At 36.6% G+C, this 23968-nt stretch overlaps 2 protein-coding genes across 3 annotated transcripts; one reads left to right on the top strand and one right to left on the bottom strand.

Annotated features, from left to right (window-relative positions):
• The first annotated feature begins 81 nt into the window (after positions 1-81).
• On the top strand, positions 82-14412 carry LOC110837732 (E3 ubiquitin-protein ligase TRIM33-like). 2 transcript variants are annotated; one of them, XM_087347628.1, is made up of 14 exons: positions 82-857; positions 1978-2195; positions 2954-3079; positions 3410-3558; positions 4406-4516; positions 4611-4805; positions 5339-5451; positions 5721-6211; positions 8568-9371; positions 9469-9655; positions 9971-10124; positions 11945-12137; positions 12916-13059; positions 14049-14412. In XM_087347628.1, exons 1-14 carry the CDS (start codon positions 542-544, stop codon positions 14208-14210), a joined length of 3363 nt encoding a protein of 1120 aa, XP_087203754.1. In that variant the 5' UTR covers positions 82-541; the 3' UTR covers positions 14211-14412. The 2 variants fall into 2 exon arrangements, with proteins under 2 accessions (XP_087203754.1, XP_021935868.2); XM_022080176.2 differs by having other exon boundaries at positions 8535-9371.
• Positions 14413-22361: 7949 nt separating this feature from the next.
• On the bottom strand, positions 22362-23910 carry LOC110837737 (putative RNA-binding protein EIF1AD). Its single transcript, XM_087347636.1, has one exon. The coding sequence runs from the start codon at positions 23908-23910 to the stop codon at positions 23449-23451; it is 462 nt and encodes a 153-aa protein (XP_087203762.1). The 3' UTR covers positions 22362-23448.
• Between the last annotated feature and the right edge of the window lie 58 nt (positions 23911-23968).

Below are 23968 nucleotides of genomic sequence, written 5' to 3'. Positions count from 1 at the left end.
AGTTTCAGTTAATATCTGTTAACGTGTTCATGGTAGGCCATGAACTTACTCGGAAACCGTGGGGGATGAGCGATACAAATGGAAGACATTTCGAATCGAATATCCGTTTGGGAATTAAGCTGAGATGTAGTTTTTTGGCGGCGATACTGTCATCATCGTTTTTGGCTGGAAACTTGTATTCTCCTATATCTGTTTTGCGTGTGATGTCAAGAGGCTCGTAGCCGTAGATTTCAAATGAATAAAGCATTAATACATTTTTATTTCGCGCGCTGGGTGAGTCGAAATTTTGACGTTCGTGAAGCCGAGTTTTCGCTTGAAATTTTGGAAAGCCCATGTATTGTAATGGCCGGAGCACTTCACTTTTGTACATAAACTTAAATTTAATGTTCTATCGGCAAAGAGAACAGTTTGTGTTCGATATTTTGAAAATGCAGTCTCATTTAAGCTTCTGAATACATTTCTTTTGCCATGTCTTGAATTCGTTTACTTTTGCACGTATGCGAATTACATATTCATATTAAAAATACGGGGACCCTCAAATATGGAAACAGAGGAGAGACAAGAGCCACCTCCACCCCAACCAGTAGTTAAACAAGAAGTTGATGAAACTGCGGTTGAAAACAGTGAACAACATGTGGAGAGAGCAGAGAACGAAGTGAGTGAGGATGCTGCTCCAAGCCCCACAACAGGGGATGAACCGCCAAATAACCCTTGGAACTTTGTTAAATGTATATTTTGCCAACATACACTTGCTGCTGGGGACAATCCAAAACTGTTGGAGTGTCTGCACACTGCTTGTACTCCTTGTGTGTCATCTAAATTGGCTGAGCAAAATCAGCTGGATGGAGAAGTTGTTGGTGAGTGTCATATCCTTTGTCTGCATGATAATAACTTACTTTAAGGGCCAAAAGTAAATATAGGTATATGCCTATCTTTTGATTTTGCTAATGTTATATATAACTATATTCCATTTGCTTTCAATTTGTTTAAAGGTCCATAAATTATTACTGATGAACTGAATAGGCCTACATTTTTAGTGCATCTCACTAAATACTGACATCAAATGTTTCTTGATTAAGAGGTACATGATTCATAAGATACATGTTTTATGTCTCTTACAGTGTCTGTGTGAACCTTACTGATTTAGAGTAAAACACTAATGTAATAATACCATCTATTAACCCTTTATAGTCAAATGGTAACTATGTACCAACTGCTTTACCTGTTAGTTACCCTGCATTTTATATTTATGGATTTTGTGAAGGAAACAGGTATTATTTTTTTAAATAGCATTGATATTTGTGATGATGAAGAGCTGTGTTACCTTTGCAGTACACACTGAACCATTAAATATTATTTAGGTGAATTTTGGCATCAGAAGGGTTAAGTATGCATCATGGGAAGCATAGTCTATCTTTGTGTCATCTCCCTTTTATGTAGATGGATGGATTGATGGACTGATGGTTAGACATGCTCGCATCAAATAGATCCTAGACAGAAGGGTGTAGGATAAGTCAGATCTCAGTCTATTACATTCATAGAATATGTATAAATACAACACAGTTCCAGAACATTTCCTAGAAACTAAGTATACTGCAATGGACCAAATTGTATGCAGTTACACCATCAACAGTTACCCATCAGTTCAACATTATACTTAACAAACAGACAGAATTTCACCATGCCCAAAACAGCATCAACATCCATTTCTAAGAATATCATATTAAGCTGCTTTCATAAGTATAAAATTACATGCTGCCTGAATCATCAGGGCAGTGGTGATGGAGGCAGCAAGCACCACTGAAATATCAGTAAACTTCTACCAGACTAAGCAGCGCAATGACACAGAAGACAACAATCTCCCAGCTCCTGTGTGTTGATTATTTACCAAGCCATGTCTTGTTTCATCTTCATTATTCATGGTTATATTATGATTGGCTGTGTATTAACTTTTATTTTGATGTTCTGCTGTTTCAGAAAACAATGTAATCATATGTACAGTTTGCCGAGTACACTGTCGTTCAAAGAATATAATTGAAAACCAGTTTCTGCTTGAAGTTGGTAGTGAGGCAGAGAGTGTGCAGAATGAACCGAAGACAAATGACCTAAAGTGTACAAGCTGTCAAGTTGAGAATGCTGTTGCTACCAGTTGGTGTGTTGATTGTGCAGAATACATTTGTGACGGTTGTGTTCAAGTAAGTTAGTAACGCATAGTGTTTTGTGACGAAGTACATATATTCTGTATTTTTTATATGTATCTCTGGAATGTACATTAAAATTTAAACATTAAATTAGATGGGGTATAAATATGCATCTTAATATCTTAGCATTTCTGTATGATGTTTATGTATTTTTAATAATTTGTTCATAATTCTTTTTAACCTAGTTTGTTCTTTGGACCACCTGAAAGAAACACACAGGCCACTGGTGGTCTGTGGACCATGCTTTGGGATTTTCAATTAGAGGATTTATCACACTTTCCCTTTACCTGCAAGGTCACACAATATGGACAAAATCCATGTTACATTATCAGGTTATGAGCTGTGACCCTGATAATGGCTTTGAAAGGTTTTGTAGCTTTAAGTGACAGTGACTGTAAAAACCGGATTTGACTTTATTTTGTTAATAATTAAGCTATCAATGTTAACAACAATTATTGTTGTTAACATTTGATAGCGTTTGTTCATACAGACCAGTCACTGTTGTCACATTATTTGAAAACCATCTATGCATTTGGGAAATAAAATCTTGAACTCCTTACTTTAATGTTTTAATTTGCGGTTTTTTAACTCAGTTAAAGTGTGAAATGTGGTCTTCTGGGTAGTAATGCCATGTAGTAGGTAGTTACCATTGTTTCTCTTCAAAATGTTGGTTTCTGCCTACAAGACTACACAATATCATCCAGAAGACCACAGTCCTCACCATTTTAATGTCTTTGTTCTTTCTCAAATAGGCACATCAAAGGCTTAAAATTACAAAGGAACATACAATAAAACCAAAAGAGGAGGCAGAACAAGAAAACCATGCTTCTGCAAGTAATAGTGTGCCCAAGAATCTTTATTGCTCCGTTCATCGGCAGGTAAACAAGAAATGCGTTTATTATATATTTGTTTCAGTTTTAAGGACTGATGGATGTGACATTTTTACTTCTGTTTGTATGTGTTTTTACCTTTTCTGTGTCCTGAGAAATAAGATGAACCCTGTAAGTGACATCTGACAATGTTTCTACAACCAAAACTGTTCTGAAATTGCAACTGTCAGCTTCAATATTTTTAGTTATATTTTCTGAGAAAGAAGTTGCTGGGGTTAATTCGGCATATTGTAAAAGTAATTTTGTTTTTCTGAATGCATAATTTGTAGTTGTTTCATCAAGTTCAGTTACAACTTTTATTGTTTTGCTATATTTCAGGAAAGTCTTTCCCTCTTTTGTGAAACCTGCGATAAGCTTACATGTCGGGACTGTCAGCTTACTGACCACCGTGACCATAAGTACAAATTTATCCATGAGATAGCAGAGGAAACAAAGAATATGATAAGTGGGCTTTTATCGGAAGTAAGGTAATTATTGAGTAGGATTTGTGGCTCTCACAACAGTGACTACAAATTTGGCAGTCTTCTGGGTGGTAGCACAGTGTAGTCTGGTACAAGTTTGTTAACGTTTCAGAGGTTTTTGTCGCCTCTATTGTGAGCGTGAATTGGTAAACTTCTACCAGACTACACAGTAATATAACCCAGAAGACAGCCTATTATTTTTTGATAATGTAGTTGATGCATGTTGTTAGTATTTGAAAGTGCAATGCTGAATATTTTGCTGGAAATTGGTATGGTGAAAATAGATACATAATTGATGTCAGTGACTATTAAATGAATAATATGATGCTTGATGCCAGCCAGCAGCCATTTTACTTACAGCCAGTCTGTTGTTATAGAACAAATCTGTAACTTTTTGAGGAATTTATTATTTTAATAATTAAAAATAAAATTGTTGAAAAGTGTTGATGTTACGAATATTAGTAACCAAACACTTCAGATAAAATTTTTGTATGGCAGCACACTTACTTTTTTCTCTGTAATAGAAGTTGGGAAGTTGTGTTGAGTAAGTTGTAACTGATGTCTTGTAAAGTTTATTGATGCAACTGATCAAAATTAAGCTTATTATTTATTATAAATTCTGTTGTTCATTTTAAACAAAGAATTTGATTGTACTTTTGCACTGTTATTAATTTTTACAGGAAGGGAGCATAACATATGAGTATTTTCATTCTACTTTTCTAGTAATAGTTGGAAATTAGGGTCAAGCATTTCAGCATCTCTTCTCAACAGAAAATATGCTGATATGAAATCAGTACATGGCACATTGAATCTTAAAGTGCCAGATGAAGTAGAATGATTTTCTTCTTTACAGCTATAAACGAGTTCTCCTCACAAGTGCCATGAAGGTCATTGATGATCGACAGTCTCTTATTGTAGAAAAGAAGAAGGCACTGGTGAAAGAAATTACAGCCATGGTTGTGAAGTGAGTATGGTTGTAGTTTTGTAGTGAAGTGTTATTGTGTTATGGAAATTCTGTGTCAAGAAACAAATATGTTTCTGCATAATTTTAATTTCAGGTTGACTAATGCAATCAATACCAGAGGAAAGCAGCTGGTTCTCCAGCTCAATGAAGTCTGTGATGCCAAACAGAGAACTCTGAAAGAGAAGAAAGTTGCTTTAGAGCAGTTATCCAATCTTACTGATCATTGTATTGATTTCGTTAACAGTGCACTGAACAAAGGCAGTGACATGGCTTTACTTTACAGCAAAAGGTATATTGTAATTTGCTATATGTATAGATATATTTGTTAAGTTAAAAAAATACAACCTGTCATGGTGAGTGTGGTTGTGAGTAACCAGAAATATGGAATTTATATAGTAATTTGTTATAAATATGAAGATTACTATCTTCTGGGGTGTTGTACCATGTAGTCTGGTAGATACTGACATGTTTCAGAGGACCATCATCGTGCTAATGTCTCAGAAGACAACCATCTTCACACAAGTTGCCATGAGAATGTGAAATTTGATCTGTTTCATGGGTGTCTAAATTTTGTGTGATTGTTATACTGTAAAATCATAAAATCTGAACAAGTGGACCTTCAACTTTGTATTCAACATAATATTTCTTGCAACCTGAACTATTTGTTGAAGAAAGTTTCAGGTCAATAATAATAATTTTATAGAGTAAATTACAGATTAGTTATAATTGTTTTGAACCTACAAAGCCCAATTCTTCAAAAAGTAATAAATTTTGCCAGTTATAAGAGCTTTTAGTAATTATGTGTTTATTATTTTTATGTAGGACTGTTACACACCACCTTCAGAGGATCAAGAGTAGAAGAGCTGATATTCCAAATCCTGAAATACCAGTCAGAATTTCAGTAGCTATGGACAAATTGAACGATCTCATTAAAGGTAAAGTAAAGATGAGGGAATATATGTTGTTAAAAGAACAAGTAAAATAGTTTGAAGGGAAGGAGCCTGAAATGACAGTTATTGATGACAAGAATGTAGAAAATAGATTGCTTCACTTTGTCATGAAAACAGATACTGCTTCTTTATCTGTACTCGTGGCTAACTGGCCCACCATTGTTTTGTTCCTTGAAGTTGTACTTATGAAGTGTTATTGTATTAAATATTTGCGTATTCTTGTCTTTTATATGTAAATTTTTATTACATTTCAGTTGTGTCAAATATTGGTGGTATTGTTGTCGATGGCCGCGTATACACATCTCCTGGTGTTGCCATAGCCTCAGGTCACCCACCTCCACCATATCCTCATCATCAACAACAACAGCCTCAACAACAACAACAGCAGCAGCAGCAGCAGCAGCAACAACAACAACAACAGCAGCAGCAGCAGCAGCAGCAACGCAGTTCTCACTCTCATCCCCACCATTCTGGGGCACAAATTCCTGGTCTTGTCCTGCAGCAGGGACAAGGAACTCCCTCCTTACAGCCAAACAGGGTATCGCCACATCTTCAGCAACAACCAAACAGCCGGGCTTCTCCGCACCAACAGTCACCTCACCAGCAGTCCACTCATCAGCCACAACAACAGCACCAGTTGCAGACGCCTTCTGCCAGCTGTTTGGTCGGTGTTCAGGTATCCCGTAACTTGAATATACTCCGGCATGGAAATCCTGGTTCTGTGCAGCAACAGCAACCACAGCAGGTGAGCTCTTGATAGATATGCTTGTTTGTCTCGAGAACAGGCGATTCCTAATACTTGTCCTGTACAATTTCATTTGCAATGCTAGTAAGGAATGGGTTGGTCACTGTATCATTATTGGTGAACGTAAATGTTGACACATTTGCCTTTATGTTCCATAAGATAGGGTCATTTCTTGAGCTGCTGAAGGAGAACCTTGTGTCATGGAAGAAAACCCTGTATTAAAACAAAATTATGTATAATACTATTTCCCATATGTGTTACTTCAGAATGTCAGTTCATTTCATTGCACATGGAAGTAATCACAGGAAGAAAGATGTAGTAAGCTGTACATAGTAAATATTGTTTATCTTGACAAATACAGTGAAACCTCGATGCATCGTTTTCGGCGGGGGTGGGAAATAAAAACGATGAATGCGGGAAAACGATAGATGCGGGAAAGCATTAAAATTTTTAAAAAAAACAATGTTTCTATTTCAAAGTTACTTCTTTTTACCAAAAAAGTCTTTAATGGACAACTGGTTTGTCGAAACTTTACGTTTTAGACCAAACAGAGCACTTTTCACGTTCAAAATGTTTTCCTCGTCATGTTCACTAATATTACGCGCATAAAAGAACGACTTCACTTTCGTCAATGCAGCATGTGCTTCGGCAAAACTCGGCACAGCTTCGGGCTCGCATTCGTCGTCTTCCTCACCACTCCAGCCCCTTTCGCGAACAATAACAGGAAGAATGGAAATACTGTTACTGCCGAACTCAACGAAACGTAGCTGTAGAAGGCACTGAACCACTGGAAACGAGATGAACCAGAAGAATGAAAAGTGTCGCCCGCCTTTCCTTTGTACTTATAATAAAAGCATTTGTGAAGAAATTCACACTGCACATGCCATCTGGCATCGCTGGAACGAAATATGAGTGCACCCTAATTAAACTCATACAATTTCTGACAATGAGCACCGCCATTCACTCCAACTATTGCCCCTGCACTGCTGACCCCTCATTCCAAAAGAATCTGTGCTGGTTGGGCGACATAACAGGTTACCGCTACTGTGTATTCCAAAAACATTATGCGTCTTTCGGTATTAATTTATCTCAAAACTCAGCATTTTAATTTCTCAGAAACGATCATTGCGGGAAAATTGTGGGCCGGGACTAAGATTTTTGAACGATCGATGCGATAAAACGATAGTTCGAGGAACGATAGAAGCGGGAAAATGTAACATTATTTTATATGGGATGTATTCGGGACCGAACAAAACGGACGATGCATCCGGGAAAACGATAGTTCTGGGAACGATGGATAGAGGTTTCACTGTATAAAATAAGATATTATTAATTTTTCACACATTATGCTGCTGTTAACAGTAGAGGTATTTCTACAATTGGTATTTCATAAGAATGAAATTTATGCATTATGGAAATATTATAATTAAATCATTATTGTACAAATGTTGCCTCATGTGCAGTTCAAACTTGGAAAGGTGCTTAAAATGAAGCACATTTAAAAAATTGTTTTGTATTTGATTTGGTAAAATTTCTTGTATTTTTCTTTTTGCTGTATGTGTGTGTGTCTGTGAATATGCTTTGCATCTTTGCTGTGGTATGACTGTTTGTAGTCTTCTGTTACAGATTAATTTTCTTTAATTTTCCCTTTCTTTCTCACCTGCTGTTTAATAGTAGCTGATAGGACTAGCTTGTTTCTTTTTATGTTGCATATGGTAGAGTGGAACTTAAGAATTTTATTCTTAAAATCTTGTGATCATTTATGAATTTTTTTAGCTGTTCTGGCCCCTGTAATGGTGTGTTTTTTACTAGTATTATTTTAACATAAATACGTCTATACGGAAGGGTCATTCGGCAAAAATGTGAAAGGAAAACTTGTAAGATCCTTATTATCAATGTGTAAATATAGACTGACAACAATGGTTAGCTTGCGTGCTTCGATATGTTACGTAAGAAATGTCATCTGTTTACTCGGCATTGTTGTGTTACATTACTGCCGTCAACAATCTGCTTTCGTTATTGCGGAAAGAGCTGAGCTGTGAATCGATTGTAGAAGAAGTGCGTCGTAGACTAGATAATTTTGTCCAATAGAAAACATCAGATTATGTTAGTTTTATATCTGTACATGAACTCATTCCATATCTTCACCAGAAAGCTTTTTTGTACAATAATACAGCTCCATAATTCTAAATTTCAGCTGTAATTCTCTGCTGTGGAAACTTCAACAAATTTAAGCAATTCTCATTTCACACTTCAGCTCTTGTATATGTGTGCATGCACGTATGTGTGTGTGCCTCCATCTTCCTGCTCTTTTATAATGCAGATTCAACAATTAGGCATGCTGCATCATCAACAGGTGACTTCTTCCACTCATCCACAAACCATTGGAGCCGATGGAATGAATACAAACCTTCGTGGACTTCTTTCTCACCACAACAACCCTCACGGCATGTACAACACTGCAAGTGGTCAAGTCATCCGTGTTAGTCTTTCTGGCCAGCCCCAGCAAATGAACAATGTTGTGGCATACCGGTCACCCTCAGGAGTGCAGCAGTATCCCATTGGCCTAGGTCCATCCTCCATGTCCCGCTATTCAAACCCTCATCCTAGCCAGCACACCATTCAGCACCCAAATCAACATTCAGTAAATTCACATCAGCAACAGTTATTCCAACTCCAGCAGCAGCAACAGGCAAGAATATCACCTCATGCTGTAATGTTCAGCAACCCTGGCATGAGGCCTGTCCTTCATGCCAGGGTACAAAGCCCTCACAGTTCAAACCAGCTACCTCAGCAACTGCCACCACCTATGCATCAAGGAGGAGGCGTGCAGTGGCACATCCCTCAGCAGTCAGGTGGTATGGTAAATGGAACAGGCATACTACTTAACACTTCCTCACAACATCATGGTTCATCCCGTCCCCCACCCCAAGCACTTCCTTTGGATGAGTCTTTTAAGATAACTCTTAAACAAGTACCACAGCAACAGCAACAGTCAGTGCAGAGGGCAGCACCAGCTCCTGCTCCTGCAACCAGCATGGCTGGAGATGCTTTAATTAAAATGCCTGGTGGACATGTGACCTCATCTGTACCCAAAACTCCAAGTCCAAGCCAAGCGAGAGTTGAGGACCCAGAAAAGAGTCTTGATAAATTTTGTCAGGTAGAGTTAAAACTTTATAATTTTTCATGAATGTACAAAACATTTATTAATGGAAACTACATTTTCCAGATGTTACAATGTTACTTGTTATTCCTAGGAATCTGTTAATGATCTGATGGCAACCATAGCGAAGTTGGATCGTAATGGAATTGAAGTGGTTCCAGAAGGCCAGAAAACCTTGGGGGCTGGTGATTCACCTTTAGTGGACAGTTCAACAGGGCTTGATGAGAGCCCTGGTCCTTCCCACTTGTCTCTGCCACATCCTGGTTCAATGCTTATAGATGGTGAGCATTGAATGTGTGTAATGCATTAGTATGGGGTTACCTCAAAGTGTTGCTTTCGAACAGTCACAAAAGAAAGCACCTGGAACTGATGATTTTTTCTGTGCCAGCGTTTGGCATTATAATTAATCACGTGTGGTCCACTGTGTTGTAATTCCATATGCTCTTTCAAATAGTTACCAACTTTTTGGTGGAACATATATTTGCCATCCTCCGGGTTTCCTGGAGTGTACATAGCATCACAATCTAGAAGACCCCAAGTGACATTTTTATTGTTGTTAGATATTCAAATCTCATCTAGTATTATTTGTTCTTCAGAACACGCCAAGAATGGAGGGGAGACACAGAAAGATGATCCCAATGAGGACTGGTGTGCAGTTTGCATGGATGGGGGAGAGTTGGTATGCTGTGACAAGTGTCCAAAAGTGTTTCATACATACTGCCACATTCCAAAACTCAAAGCCATTCCAGAGTAAGTCTTTCAGCTTTTTACCGTTCCCAGTTATGGAGAGATGATACTGTACATATTAATAAATATATGTAATCTTGTTAATGACAATGTATTGGTGATCCCTGATAGCACCAAAATCTTTATAATGGGGCCCTGTCTTGAAGCCACACATTTGGCTGTCTGTGTGACAGTTTTTGGAAGATTGCCGTTTATTTGGGAGGGTCACGTAAACTCAGCGGACTGTGTTTTAGCAGAGTACCTGTGTATGTGTGTTGAGCGTTTTGATTTTAGAAAATGTTAATTGTGTAGACTACTCATATAGATTTTCTACAGTAACTGTCAGTGCATACAAAAATGTGTTTTTTTGATCATGTCCTAACTGAAAGTAACTCTTTTTATTATGCCATCCTCAGTTAAACTATTTATGATTACCGTAAAGTAAGTATGGATTTATTTTTTTTGCTGCAACTACAGATGTTCAGAAGCACAATATTGATACATTCTGCAAGAAATTGAATACTGAACTCAGTTTCTGTGTACCTGTGTTACTGTTTACATAACTGAATTTTTACTCGGAGCTTGTATTGGTTTCATTATGTGCATGCCTTACAAAGTAAGCAAATCACTGTGAAATTATAATTTAAGCTTTTAATTCTTGAAGAGGCTAGCATGAATGCTGTTTTGTTTTAAGTCATTGTTTTGTTAGAGTATAGTAGTTTGCATTTGCGTGAATAATATTACTGTTCAGACTGATCTGTACTGCAGTTTTAGGAAGATGAAGTTAAAGCAGTAGAATGCTGGCTAAATCTTTTCTCTGCATAATAACTAATACAGAGTGCCACTATTTGGAAGTATTTAAAGTATGAACTACGCAGGTAAAATGCATGTTGCATATTGAGTATTCCACTGGAAACTGAAATATGATATGATTATTTGCTGAAATAAGGAGGCATCATTTTTACAGTATTTTACATGTTCTTTGCATGAAGTGCATACTTACAAAACATTATGAAAAAGCATTCATGTATTATACAGTGTCATATTGGTGCTATTTTTTACCTCTGAAGCAATTTGTCTGTTTCTCTAATAATGAGCATCAAAGCAAGTACAGAAATTATAAAGAATTAATTTTGAAAATATGTGTGTGCCATTACAGTAGAAAATATTTGTACAATGTTTAAGCTTTGTCTGTATTTATACTCTGGACATACCCAGTCTGAGGCACAGCTGAGTTAATGGGTATTGTGACAGATTCTTCACGATTTTACTCAGTCTCACCATGGAGTAAATTTCATGTTGGTACCTTTTAGTAGACTTTACTGTCTAATTCCAGTCATGAGCATAATCCCTTCTTACTTGGTGCAACATAGCATTAATAAATAAATAAGCATCAATTAAGTTGTTAGCAGTACATGTTTTCACCATTCTTGTTATAATGACACATGGGAAATGTCTGGTGCACTGTAATTATTGGTAGTGATTATTCAGGCAAATGTTGTCTTGCTACATGTGAAGTTCATTGTAGTATCTTTTACGGAACAGATATCCTTTTGCATTCAGACTGGTAGTTCTGTGTGCATGAGGTTAATATGGCATTCTTCAACATGTTCTGTTTTGTGTGAACTGGTTATGTCCCAACTCTGAAAAGGGTTGCTTATCTTCTCAGTGACACATACATTAATGATATAAGCCAAGGAACCGTACTAAGGTTACTATACATGCATGTCTTTTATTTTATTTTGGTTTCTCCCAATTTTTTTATTGAGACCTTTCATTTTTATTTTAATATCTGTTGAATTTTTGGGCAGCATCCTTCAGTGTGCATGACATCTGATTGGCAGGGAAAGTGAAACGTGGCAGTGTCTGCTGTGTACCAACCTTAAGGAAATAATTGATGCTCCTCCCAGCCCAGCGGCAGAACGGAGGGGTCGAGGTTTGAGCAGCCGTGACCAGAAGCTGGCGGAGAGAATTGTCCTAGAATTATACTGCCAATATGAACCAAGTCTGCACTTCAGGGAGACCGTTGGACCCGAGGTAGTGTCTGAATTGTATGATTAACTAATTAACTTCTTAATTTTCAAATCATGTGTTACTTATAATTATGTTTTGCCGTCATTGCTGATGTTGATCTCATATTATGCCCATGTCTTTAGTTTTCAGTTTGTAACTTCCATTTCTGGGATGCATTTATGAGCGTGTAGGTAATTAGTTATTCTACTGTAACAAGGCATTCAAATAGCACTTTGTTTTATTAAAACTTATGTTTAGTGTTGAGACAAAATGCATGTTTTTTCTTAACCCTCATTCTCCAGGCATGATTGGATATTCTAATTAGAGAATTTTGTCATTGTCATCAGTTAAATATTATAAAAGTGCCTGTACATTTGTTCTGTCTGTATGTATTTCTGTTAAAATGTAGCAGTTAGATTTATTTTGAGTGTTGTCATTTGTGTACAGTAAGAATTTGCCACTCAAAAGTTGTCTACATAAGATCTCTGGTGCTTTGTCTCTCTTCCCCCTTCTTATGTATCCAATTTGCTATGAGAAGTCTTGACAAAGTATATCAATACTTTTAAAAAGTATTTTACCACCACTAGCGGAAAACTTCTGTGCTATGGTAGTGTCTCCTTGCAACCAGTCTAGAAATATTTTTATCACACCATGTGTATATCTGAATTGTCAAAGCAATTTCTTTGTTGTTCCTGGACTTTTTTGATATTGTTTTGTGTATAGGTTCATTAATGCACCACAGAAAATAAAAGAAAGCAGCATGTTTGGTAGTAACTGAAACAGCATTTTGCAAAACTTTCAGGTGACAGAATACCATGAGAAGATAAAGAAACCAATGTCATTGGACATGGTCCGAAGGAAATTGGATGTTAACGATTACATCAGTTTGCAGGAACTTGTTAGTGATATCCGTCTCATTTTCAAGAATGCATATGTTTTTAATCTGGTAAGTTCCAGTGCAAGACACTCATGTCAGCATATCATATTTTTAACATCATCACCACCATCTCGTATCATGTCACCCAGTGAGCGATAGTAGAAAATTTTGTTTTATACTAACGTATGACAACTAGGAACACATCTTTATGTCAGAGAACTGTTCTTCAGCAGACAATTCAGAACATCTGTAGAACACAAATTCTATACAAAAAAACCCCAATGTAAACATACCTTGAAAGAGTGTCTGTATGACTGTGTGTGTTATCTTCTTCCATGGCTCTTCGGTCCATATTCGGTCCATGGCCTCCTCAATTCACCTCTTCCATTTGGTCTGTTAGGTCTGTCTGTCCGAGGCTTTGATCGAGGTTTCGAAACATCTTCCTTTTTACGGTGTAAGGTTGTTAGCCTTGCGACCAACCCCCAACCTGGAGGATCAGGATACCTATCTTAATCTGACCTCTCCCCCTCGACCAATCTGGCTAGGGAGGCTATGCTACCGCCAGCATAGCTCTTGGGATCACTGAGGTACTCAAGCCCCACCACCACGACAAGGTGCAGGTACCATTAAGTGGGGACTGTGTGTGTTATACTTAAGTAATTATAACTTCTGCTATAGTAACTCTGTTAAGGATTCTCAGCCTTATGGTTTGTATTAATTACCATAAAGCTGTGTCATCTGTGTCTAGCTACCAGTTGCTATGCTCCATAGTTTTCTTTCACTGTGTAGTTCTTGGCAGTTATTTTCACACAGGGAAATGTATTATTCATAGTTACTTTAGAGGTAACTTGCAGACATTTGTTTAGATCCCAGTTGAATGCTATTTGTAAATAAAAGGGTGGTTGTATGCTGATCCTACTAGTATTGTACAAAAGATATGATGTGCCATGTAACCACAGAGATTTGAATTATATCACCATTAAAGTTGGAAGTCATCATTGCTTGATGTACAGGGTGTACTTATGAACTTATTGTAAATAACTCTCTTTCACTTACAGAAAGATAGTCAGATATATCAAGATGCGAGAACACTTGAAGAATTCTTTGATCATCTGTTGGAGAAGTGGCTGCCAACATATGCATATGACTCTACATTGCCTTCGGATGATGAGACTGACTTACCTCCCCAGAAGAAATATCGTCGAATCATGTCTGAATGACATGAACTGTATGCTCCCAGTGGTAGTGGAATGGGAACGTTGCAACATACTGAAGATGTCACTCCCAGTGATAAACAAAACTGCATGTGTGGGCAATAAACATAAATGACACTGTAGTTAACTATAGCTGGTGTTTCTGAACAGTAGGTGGATAGAACCTTGGGAATCTATGCAAATAATAAATTAAATAGGAATTCCTTTATATTACTGCATACACTCACATAACAAATATTCTTATCCTACAGAAGTCTCATGATGTGTTGGTGTAGTGATCTTCCTTTGACTGGCCCCTTCATTGTGGTGTAACATTATCTGTACATAGAAATTGTTGAAAGTGTAAGAAGTGGACTATGTGGAATTATGTCGGGTAGCAGTTATGTTTTAAGGCTTTAACCAGGGATGTTGAAAATTCTTTGATGTGGGAGACTGGCACTTTAAGATTCAACGTGCCATGTACTGATTTCATATCAGCATATTTTCTGTTGAGAAGAGATGCTGAAATGATGATGATGATCTCCAGCTCTACAGTCCTGGATGGACCTTAGCTTCCCTCACAACAGCCCTCCATTGCTGACGATCCCCAACATTGACTTCCAATTATGTGTCCCTAACTTCCTGAGATCTTGTTCTACATCATTTATCCATCTTTTCCTTGGGTGTCCTCTTTTTCTGTCACCTTCCATTTTGGCATTTAAAATCATCTTTGGCATCCTGTCATTACTCATTCGCTGAACATGCCCCAACCATCTTATTCTCATTGACTTGATAAAATTCACAATGTCTTCATGTCCTATAATTAAGTTGATTTCCCTGTTAGTTCTTATTCTCCAGTTCCCTTGAGAGTGTATAGGACCATAAATCCTCCTGATGATCTTCCTTTCAAACACACACAAGGAGTTTTCATCTGCTACTCTTACAGTCCAAGTTTCTGACCCATAGGTAACTACTGGCCGTACAAGTGTTTTATATAGTTTTACTGTAGTTGTTTTGGATAATATGTTTGATTTAAACAGTTGGATGTGAGAGAAGTAGGTACAATCTCCAGCCATTAGTCTTCTTGCTATTTCATTATCTATTTTATTTCCGTTGTTTATAGTAACTCCTAGATAAGTAAATTCTCTAACGGCCTCAAAATTATGATCTTATATTGATAGATTCTGTAGCGGTCTGTTAATTTGAGTAGGTGCCATTTTCATATATTTAGATTTATTTTCATTTATGCTTAACCCCATATTCAATCCTTCCTTCTTCAACTGAAGGGGGGATTTACTAAGGGCTGTGCCGTCATATATCTTGGGGAAACTTCTATCGTATTTAACAGTTCCTCAAAATATTCTGCCCATCTTTATAATATTTTCTCTTCTTCACTAATTATATTTCCCTCTTTGAGAGATGCTGAAATGCTTGACCCTAATTTCCAAATATTACTAGAAAAGTAGAACAATACAAGAATACACAAATATGTAATACAATAACACTTCATAAGTACAACTTCAAGGAACAAAACAATGGTGGGCCAGTTAGCCACGAGTACAGAGAAAGAAGCAGTATCTGTTTTCGTAACAAAGCGAAGCAATCTATTTTCTACATTCTTGTCATCAATAACTGTAATTTCAGGCTCCTTCCCTTCAAACTATTTTACTTGTTCTTTTAACAACATATATTCCCTCATCTTTACTTTACCTTTAATCAGATCGTTCAATTTGTCCATAGCCACTGAAATTCTGACTGGTACTTCACGATCTGAAATATCAACTCTTATACTCTTGATCTTCTGAAGGTGATGTGTAAAGCCATGTCACTGCCTTTGTTCAGTTTATTGTTAATGAAATCAATATAATGAACAGTGAGATTGGATGACTGCTCTAAAGAAACTTTCTTCTCTTTCAGTGTTCTCTGTTTGGCATCACAGACTTCACAGAGCTGGAGAACCAGCTGCTTTCCTCTGGTATTGATTGCATTAGTCAACCTGAAATTAAAATTATGCAGAAACATATTTGTTTCTTGACACAGAATTTCCATATCACAATAACACTTCACTACAAAACTACAACCATACTCACTTCACAACCATGGCTGTAATTTCTTTCAATAGTGCCTTCTTCTTTACTATAATATCAGACTGTTGATCATCAATGACCTTCATGGCACTTGTGAGAAGAACTCGTTTATAGCTGTAAAGAAGAAAATCATTCTATTTCATCTGGCACTTTAAGATTCAATGTGCCATGTACTGATTTCATATCAGCATATTTTCTGTTGAGAAGAGATGCTGAAATGCTTGACTCTAATTTCCAACTATTACGAGAAAAGTAGAATGAAAATACTCATATGTTATGTTCCCTTCCTGTAAAAATTAATAACAGTGCAAAAGTACAATCAAATTCTTTGTTTAAAATGAACAATAGAATTTATAATAGATAATAAGCTTAATTTTGATCAGTTGCATCAATAAACTTTACAAGACATCAGTTACAACTTACTCAACACAACTTCCCAACGTCCATTACAGAGAAAAAAGTTGACAGTGGAACCACGGTTCCAGAGAATCCGACGTAAATACGTCTCTGTAATGTAATGCGATACGGAATGTTCGCTGGTTCGAGTCTTGGGGGGGGGGGGGGGGGGGGGAGAAATTTTCTGATGAGCTTTTGACCAGTGTATGGGACTGGTGCCAACCCAGCATTGTGAGGAAATTGGGGAGCTACAATAAGTAGCGTAATCCGGTCAGGAAAGCTAGCAATGTCTGCTGGTTCGTCGTGCTGACCACACATCATCCTATATCTGGTTGGATGATCGTTCATCTCTGCTTAGGCGTGTGAACGTGAGGCCAGCACTCAAGCTAGTCGGCTTTGGCTCTCTGGAGCTGTTAAGCCACGGATTTATTTTTATTTTATTTTTGATGTAATACATGCAGTCATGTGTAATGTATATATAAAGAAAATCATCCAAGAACAACATTTACCATAATACGATATGTGGTTGTGTTTGCATAGAATAGATCAAAGAACTATGTATATCAATCTATACTACTTGAAAATTAATGTTTTTATATATCACAGTTTTGTGTGTTTTACCATACTGTTATGTGTGTTGGTGTTCAGTGTTTTCTATTTTTGTATACTGCTCTCTTACATAAATCAAATTTAATGAAATCAGTAAAGCATTGTTATAGATCAAGAACTATAATTTATAATATGCATATTATGAATGAAACAGTGAAACACATTTTATGTTTGTGTAGTCTTTTTGTTATTTTCTTTATTATGCCTTGTTTTGTATGCACCTATGAGTGAGTGTGTCTGTGAAAATGTGACATTATGTATAACATAGATTTGTGTTACGTGTATGATGCTATGCATTGTTAGAGTAGTGTGTTGCTGAGGTATTATGTGCTTTGTTTTCTCCAGAACAAGAAGACAGTGAGTGTGGTATAAAGTCACTTGCTGCTGGAACTGTAATGGGAATGAGACTAGGATAATTGAATTGTTAAATAGTTGACCAGGAAAAAATGAAATGTTACTATGTTCAAGGTTGAGAGAGGGCATTTACCAGCAGTACCTGAGTTTACAAAGCTTATTATATTGCAAACTGTTTTTATACAGGTTCCCAGTTATGTGCAACCATAAAGCTTTTATAGAAATTGTTGCCATGTTTCTCCCTTGTCTGTTCTGTTCATTGTCCTATACAGGCTATGTATTGTTATTCTCTGCACATTCATTAAGAATACTCTGTGTTAAGTGGCATATGATGTTTAAGAATATGTACATTGTTGATACAGAGTATGTAACTCCATCAGCAGAGATTTAAATTACATGGGCAGTAATCATTTAGCAGAATTCTTGTAGGTGCCAGCCAGCTAATTGAGGCTTATGCTGACAACACCTGGCTTGCTGGATCTGGCTAATGATGCATATTTTATTATGGTTCTTGCTGTGCTCCAGTACATAAACCACAAAAGTAAGACAGAAGACTCTTTAATTTCCATTTTTTAAATGTTGACGAGGCTAACATGATTAACATGAGTGCTTCACCCCTGGTTCATCATAAAATTCAATTATGCCAAGATCAGAAATGAGGTAATTGGTACAGTAGACTCCTGATTATCCAGAAGCATATTAACTGGGGTCTGTCTAGTTTAATGAAAATTTGAAATTAATTTAAAAATCTGTCGTAAAAGTTATAACATTTAGAAGGAAGGGAATAAATATAACAATGACATTATGTATGAACAAAAATCAGTTATTGCTAAAACTTGAAGTTTACAATAGAATGTTATTACTATCCATTGGAATCCTTTCAAAAAGAAAATTGGTATGTGCTGAATTAAATTGTATATAAAATCTTTTCTGTTATTAGTAAATCTTTAAAAGTACAAGTAGTGTATGTCTGTAAATAAACTTACGTATTTGTTAACAATTTTTTTTTCAGATTACCTGGTTTCTTTTTATTATCCAGGAAAATATATTTCACAACCAACATGGATAACCCGGAGTCTTTTTATATAACTTTGTGAAATGTGCCCTCTACATACTGCTTGCGTAGGCAGAAACAAAAATTATTTGGTAGAACACAGTAGTACTGAGGCTTTCTTCTCTGGGTTATTCATGCAGCTTTCACTTGCTGTCTCGCCCCTCAAGACCCCAAGTACGTGTGAAAAACATAGTACCCTCAAGGAAAGTGTGCTTCTTGTTCTGTATTTTCTTTCTGTTGATGTTTAAAGACTTATTGCCTTTTATTCTTACATTCTTTTATCATGTCTAAGCAAATATGTACTTTTAGACCATGGACAGACACTTATACAGTAATATTGTATAAGCATTCTGAAATTCGTATCTTAAAATAAAGGTGCCTGTGGATGCTCTATTCCTGTACCGAATTTGGGACTTATCCAGTCTTTAAATCTGTATTGTAATTCAGTCAATTTACTTGTAACCTAACATAATTATATTAAAATTTGGTTGTCATGTATACACTGAATGGATTTGACAGTGTCAATAGGAAAGGCAGTTAGGCCTCTATATCTCTGACCCCTGATCTGTAGTGCAACTGATATACCACAAATTCTGTCTTCTTGTTTCATGGTTGTGAATGTACAAAAACATTTATTTCATTATTGCCGCAAGAGAGGAATTGGCGTATTTTTTCACTCGCACATAAGTTTTTAACTTACATGATGTAATTGTGTATTGTGTGTGTGTGAATTATTGAAGGTTGATCTGGAAGTTATTTTGCTTTTAAATACAAATCATTGTTCTTTTGATGATGTCAGGCAATGAGAAAGAGAAAATTAACAAAATGTGTATACTTAGTAAGTATGGGGCAAAGAATTTTGAAATTAGTATTGTGTATTAATTTTAAGAATTAAACATATGCTCATTATAGTATAGCTATTGTGGCATTTGTCATCTCGTGAAATATATATCCAAGGATGTTGCAGTAGTTTATAATGGGAATCATTATTATAATTCTTGCAAGAGGCATAATTGTTGCATTTTTATAGATCATAAATTTGTTTTGTATATACTATATATATATATATATATATTAAAAGCATCCCTTTCATTACAGAGCAGGCAGTTCAGTATTGTATCTCCATATTTATACACTGTCATTGAATATCATCATTTTAACTGAGTAAAATAATTATGTTGCAGCTGTATGACATACTGATAGAAGAACCTGAAGGTTCAGCACTGTTTATACCAAAGCCTGCCATTGGACATGATCCCAAGCCACTTCAGTTCACCTTGAATCCTCACTGCCTTTTTCCTCAAAATGCATCTTACTGTTATCCTCCCATCTTGATCTTTCTGATGGTCATTTTCCATCAGGTTTTCATACCAAAAGTTTATATACAGCCCTTTCCCCTCCAGCTAAATGCTTTAACACTTATCATGTTTGACACACATAACAAAACTGGCATAATTCTGTTTTATATGGCCTGATATTCAGTGTTTCAGCAAGTAGACAGATTAAAACAGTTCATAAATTGAATAATAATGAGCATTCTTTACCTTAGTTCTGAATAAAGTAGCTGTATTTATGGTATAGTGGTAGGCAAAGTGGGAGTTTGGTTTTTCTGCAAGTACTTTTGTTTCTACCTTCCAGCCATCATTCCATTAATGTTCCATTCCCAAATATTGCCCCTGGGGTGTTTAATAGGCTACATCAGCCAGCACATTATTACAATGTCTACTAAGGCATGACTTCTGTAATGCAACTTGGCTGTATACAGAAGGGATGGTGAAGCTCTTCACTGTCTGGTGTGAAATTTTTGTCACAGATTGGTTATTGGTAAGAAATTATCCAGTGTCCCAGAGTCTGAGTGAATCTGAAATGCATTTTTAGCACAGTATTGTATTTATGGATGGTGGTCTTCTGAGGTGTTCCTCGCAACGGTGTTTAGCCAAAAGACTATATGTTGCAAAAACTTGGAAGACCACCATATATGCTCACATCACCATGAAAACCTCAAATCCTGAAAGATCATACTTATTTCTTTAATTATGAACAAACAATGAAGGACATGATTACTGTATGCTTTTGTATGTGTGTAATGACAGGTGTTTATATTTCAAATGATTTTTCATAGTAGCTAATAAGATATTACATGGACTTTGCAACAGCTGGAAACAATAATGATTTCTTAAAGAGCTCATACTGTCAATATAGCTGTGCAGTGTAGTCTGTATATTGAGGATGCATAGAAGTTTATCACTCTGTAGTATATAGAAGCAATGGAGTAGTATTAGTAAATTCTTTACATATATACAGAATCATTGAAACTTGAAGATTTCTGTCTTCTGGGTTGTTGCGCTGTGTAGTCTGGTTGATGTTAACCAACATTTCAGAGGTCATACTGCCTCCGTCATCAGGGCGATGAGTATGAAGATTTCTGTCTTCTGGGTTGTTGCACTGTGTAGTCTGGTTGATGTTAACCAACATTTCAGAGGTCATACTGCCTCCGTCATCAGGGCGACGAATACGTTGGTTAACATCGACCAGACTACACAGTACAACAACCCAGAAGACAGAAATCTTCATACCGCTGTGAAAACCTCAAATCATTGAAACTTATATCTACATAGCACGTATGTACTGTGTATTGAGATAAGGTTACATTAAAGGCTTGTTTACACAGGTTTGACGTGATGACAAGTTACTGGAATGAATTATCACTGTTTAGTTACTCGACTTGTGTAAACAAATACTTGAATACCTGCTGGCTTCTGAATAAAAATAACAATAAATATATCCAGGAACTTGCTCCACTAAGTCATCTTTACACTAAACCCAAGTAAGGTTTAATGCATCAATATAGGGATAGTTCTATAAAAAGGTAAACACACTGTTATGTTTTATGGAGCCAAGTTATAGTATGACTAAGACAATTCTATTTCAGTCAGAAGAAACATCCTATTTTTCATTAACTAAAACGGACAATGAATAATTTGGAGTAATGGCGCTTACTTTATAGCATTACATGTCAGTTGTAAAATCAGTATTTTTTCTCTATCTATTATTCCTTTATATTTATATATAACTTTTTATCTTCTCCCTCTATGCAAATCCTCTTGTGATAAGACAAGTGTGCTTGTTTTTTTAAAAATCACTGAATCTTCTTTTTTTGGGCCTTCATACTACAACTGTTTGGTAATACAGTCATTGTTCATGCCTCTATATGAAATTCTGTACTGTGAGAGATGGTGTGATTTGATTTGATGTGACATACCATATACTCAGGCTTGCACAAATGTGGATTGCCAGGTAGCTATGGCACCTAAAATTTCCATGACAGCTTCTAGAATTTTCTGCTCATCATTATTCTGATTCCGTCACATTGGTGGCAGCTTCAGTGTTGATAAACATCTTATCTGAATGTTATTTCCATTTCTGGTTTATATATATTGGCTCCTAAATTTACAGGAAATGTGCAGGCTTGCATACAACTATTACTGGATAGCCACGTAATGTCCTGGACACAGTTTTCACCCAAGAACACACCAAACAGCAGTTGGCAGTCTCAATATCAGGTACTCTGTGATCCCTCTCACACATCCTATGTGGCACATCATTCCAAATGAGCAGTACAAAAAGGTAAGCAAATACTGAATATAGGTTTCTTGGGGAAGATGAAAAATACAGTACTGTAAAGAAGTTCAATGTTTTATAATACAAAAATCTTTGCTACAAATCATGAACTATATGAAAATACAAATACTATACAGCCACAGATTTTCAGTTTTCATTCAGATAGTTTGTTACACATAATCTATATAGAACTTTAAACTCCTGAGCAATGGCACAGAAATGACCAGTTGGAATCAACACGTCTTGAAAGTAATTTTTTAATTTATCATGATCTTCAGCTTGTTTACTTTAACTTCCCGTACTACCAAAATCATGTTCATTGGTCACTATGCTATCCTTTCTTTTTGGACATCTACACATCTGCTGTCTTTCCAGTATATAACAGGCACTTATGTGCATAAATCATAATTCCTCTGCAAAATCTATGCTAAAAATTATTGTACTTCAGACATTAAAACACCCATAACAGTAAAACTGTGAATGTGACACACAGTATTATTGATATCCCACTACATGTGATGTGGTGCTCAGGGGGAGAGGCGTATAGCTCTTGCTCATTCTCAACCTTGGCACTAGATGGTGGTGAGTGGTCAGTGTCATGCCCTGGCTGCACTTCACCCCTGGGGAAAGGGCCCCTGGTACCCAGTTAACAGGAGGCTGGGTAGGCTCCAGAGCTGGTCTGGATGCAGAGGCTAGAAGAAAATCCTCTGCCCATCGGGGATTGAACTCTGATCATCCAGCTCATAGTCAGTCACTATACTGACAGAAACAGAAGTCTGTATTCAAAATTCCATACCAAAATAATGCCACCAAATGTGACAATTGCAATCATTGGCACATAGAGATACTCCATTTTGCACAAACTGTGTCAGGTGAAAATCAACGAAACAATATGATTATTTATCTTCATACAGTATACATTTTCCATATTCCTCAATGGTGAAAAATTTAATGTTCATAATTTATAATGGTATCATCATGTTACAAATTTCAGTGATAGAATTTATTAATTATTGCCATATCAGATAATTTATGTCCAACATTTCTGGGTTCGTGCTATTCCAAAAGTGATTACCCTATGTTTTGTTTACATTAGCATAAACCTGACAATCAAGAGCCAACATGTGACTTATGATTGTGGAAATTAAGTGTCTTGTGTATCTGTGTCATCATCGCAACAATTTTCACTACTATCACTGCTACTGGTGCTAGCAGTACGATACTGCTGCATCCTGTTTGTATTAACAAACAAATCATCCTTCTCTTCATTGTCCTTTCTCTCAAGAAACTGTTCTGGCCATTGGTTGTTTTCCTGGAAGAACTTCACATGTTCTGCTGTAAGGATGCTAACTATTTCAGCTTTGACCTTATCTCCTTCGACAATTGGCTCTACCAATACAAAGTCACCACGTTTAATCCAGACATTGTGGCGGAATTTGGTTGGCATTGACACAAGGAACTGTGATCCTGTAGCCTCTTCAACCATATGGAGATTATTTCCCCTGCTGGCAAGCACACGAACTACCTCTTGATTCTCTGTTGGTAATTCCAAGTTATCCAGAAGCACCTCCTTGATTACATGCTTCCTTTTTGTTGCTCGTGACATATCTGGAACATCAAAAGTGACAATCTTCACTGAACAAGACATGAAAAATAACAGCCAA

Source organism: Zootermopsis nevadensis, unplaced genomic scaffold (assembly GCF_977971745.1).
Source record: "Zootermopsis nevadensis isolate Lab colony 2312 unplaced genomic scaffold, Znev_1.0 Znev_ptg000012l, whole genome shotgun sequence".
Classification (NCBI taxonomy): domain Eukaryota; kingdom Metazoa; phylum Arthropoda; class Insecta; order Blattodea; family Termopsidae; genus Zootermopsis; species Zootermopsis nevadensis.
Note: the sequence above shows the minus strand (reverse complement) of the source record. Positions and strands in the feature narration are given on the sequence as shown.

What these genes read in the sequence shown, in the direction of transcription:
- LOC110837732 (XM_022080176.2), top strand. Translation starts at nt 542, where the DNA reads ATGGAAACAGAGGAGAGACAAGAGCCACCTCCACCCCAACCAGTAGTT. An exon ending in GCTTTACTTTACAGCAAAAG is followed by an intron (nt 4,806 to 5,338) that starts GTATATTGTAAT and finishes ATTTTTATGTAG; the next exon opens with GACTGTTACACACCACCTTC. An exon ending in ATTGAACGATCTCATTAAAG is followed by an intron (nt 5,452 to 5,720) that starts GTAAAGTAAAGA and finishes ATTACATTTCAG; the next exon opens with TTGTGTCAAATATTGGTGGT.
- LOC110837737 (XM_087347636.1), bottom strand. Translation starts at nt 23,910, where the DNA reads ATGTCACGAGCAACAAAAAGGAAGCATGTAATCAAGGAGGTGCTTCTG.